Raw genomic sequence first — 1,942 nt, 5'->3', positions numbered from 1 at the left:
AAAATATTCGGCAGTACAGTAACAATCACCTGTATGAAATATTCAACCCTCTGTCAAACACTTCTTTTGAACTTTATAGGCAAATAATGAACAATCTTCACAATATCAAACTAGTACCACTAGAAATAGCCACCTGTCTTGTATCACGTAATGCAACGATTTGATTGGATTGTACGTCAGCAGCTACAGACACTCCCCGACAGACTGGTTAAGTTATGGGCTTACTGTTTACATATTTTCTGTCGAGGGCTCTGAATGGCTGTTGTTTCTAACGAACAATCAATCAGATAGCCGCAATTACAATCTTCAGTTCAAAATAATAAGGTCTTCTGTTTCAATCGATGAACTAGATAATTTTAACAGCGTGATATGAATATTCAACAGGCAATATACCAGGGCACAATCCATTTAAAAATATTAAATAGCATGTTTTCTCTTATCGTTCAATAAAATATATCAACCCACGTTTTCACTGATCTTCTATATAGACCCACTTAAATCACAGCCATCCAAAAAGCTCAATAATCGAGCCAATATGATGTTTAATGCTAATCTGTTGATGGCAGTTGTCATGTTATGGACTGGATCCTTAAAACTTGCCAGTGCTCTACCCCAATCCAATAATATTTTGGAAAAATCTGGTAAGATTAAGTAATTTATAATATATCTTATTGTTTATTGTTTTTTCAAATGGAACATATTTTCGAGTTGCTTCTCAGAGTCGAAAATCACTCGGTTCCCTTCTTTCTAGACCCGAATCGCTGCACCTAAGCATCTTGAGCCAGCGTCTTCATTTTCAATCATTGGTAGCGTCTGTTATATGGTATGCATGTGAAGTGGGGCACTTTGGATAGTAAACCATTGGAATGTATACAAATGATTTTACTTTAATCACTTAGTTTGCGAACGTAAACAAAACGAAAGCAGCGTGTCATTGCATATTTTAATGATTATGTAGCCTACGGTACAGAATTGAGTAAGATTTTTGTCGAAGCCGAGAGAAATAAAACCTTACATTAGAATATTTACTAGTGTAGTGGGTTTAGTATAATACGGATTATTAACAACATGTCGAAACCCGCATTCGTGATACGATGTGGTGTTGCATACCATGAATTTAGACACAGGTGTTACTTATGTAATAAGTTTTCCACGAATATTATATCTACTAAGGATATTGGTATGGCAACATTTTTATTCAAGGTAAAGATTGTTGATTGATAAATCTAGAATTTAAATTTTTACTGTTTCAATCATTAATTGTCGAAGTTGACCCACCATTGACCAGCGGTCAAGCATTCTTTTATGTATAACGCATCAATCCCTTAAAATCTTTATAATTTTTTATATTAATTGAAATTTAATCTTCAAAATAGAACTGGTTGTTAAGAAAGATTTTAAATCGACTATAAATAAATATAACTATATAAGAAATGACCTTTCACAATGGGTATCAATTTGGTAAATGTTCGATTGAAATTTCTCGGAGGCCAGTTTGGTAATATTAAAACAAACTTATAAAATTGTCCTCAGGTAAAAAGCAACACAGTACGAAATGTTTTAGACACTTGATTAATGTCGATTTTTTTTAAATTTGGGTATGTAGTAACGTAAAGTATTAACTTAATTTCAGAGCCTTTTACAAAGAACATAGCTTTGAATAAACCTACTAGTATGAGCAGTGTGAACCATAAATACGTGGCATGTAAAGGTGTTGACGGAAAGTTGACTGGTTTTGCTCACACCAAGAATTCTGACACAGAATGGTGGTGTGTTGATTTAGAGAAAGTATACGACTTTCAATCCGTCGTTCTATACAACAGACGGAGTAAAAACCAAGGTAAGTATATTTATGTCAACCAAGAGAAACAATCACAATCATATGCATGTCTAAAGTGATTGTAAAGAGTTTTTCTAGCTTTTTTATTTGTATTTTTTAATT

The 1,942-nt window shown here is 33.2% G+C and overlaps 1 protein-coding gene across 1 annotated transcript in view; it reads left to right on the top strand.

Moving 5' to 3' along the window:
- Positions 1–535: 535 nt before the first annotated feature.
- The window catches only part of LOTGIDRAFT_174594 (hypothetical protein), a gene marked incomplete at both ends in the record, with an annotated part of 2,322 nt that continues 915 nt past the window's right edge, over positions 536–1,942 (top strand). The window contains 2 exons of the mRNA XM_009053935.1: positions 536–641; positions 1,634–1,840. Of these exons, the coding sequence (XP_009052183.1) occupies positions 536–641; positions 1,634–1,840 (313 nt within the window). The remainder of the gene's footprint in view (positions 642–1,633; positions 1,841–1,942) is intronic.

Source organism: Lottia gigantea (genome assembly GCF_000327385.1).
Source record: "Lottia gigantea unplaced genomic scaffold LOTGIsca_204, whole genome shotgun sequence".
Lineage (NCBI taxonomy): Eukaryota > Metazoa > Mollusca > Gastropoda > Lottiidae > Lottia > Lottia gigantea.
The sequence above is the reverse complement of the archived record's forward strand: the minus strand, read 5'-3'. Positions and strand labels throughout refer to the sequence as shown.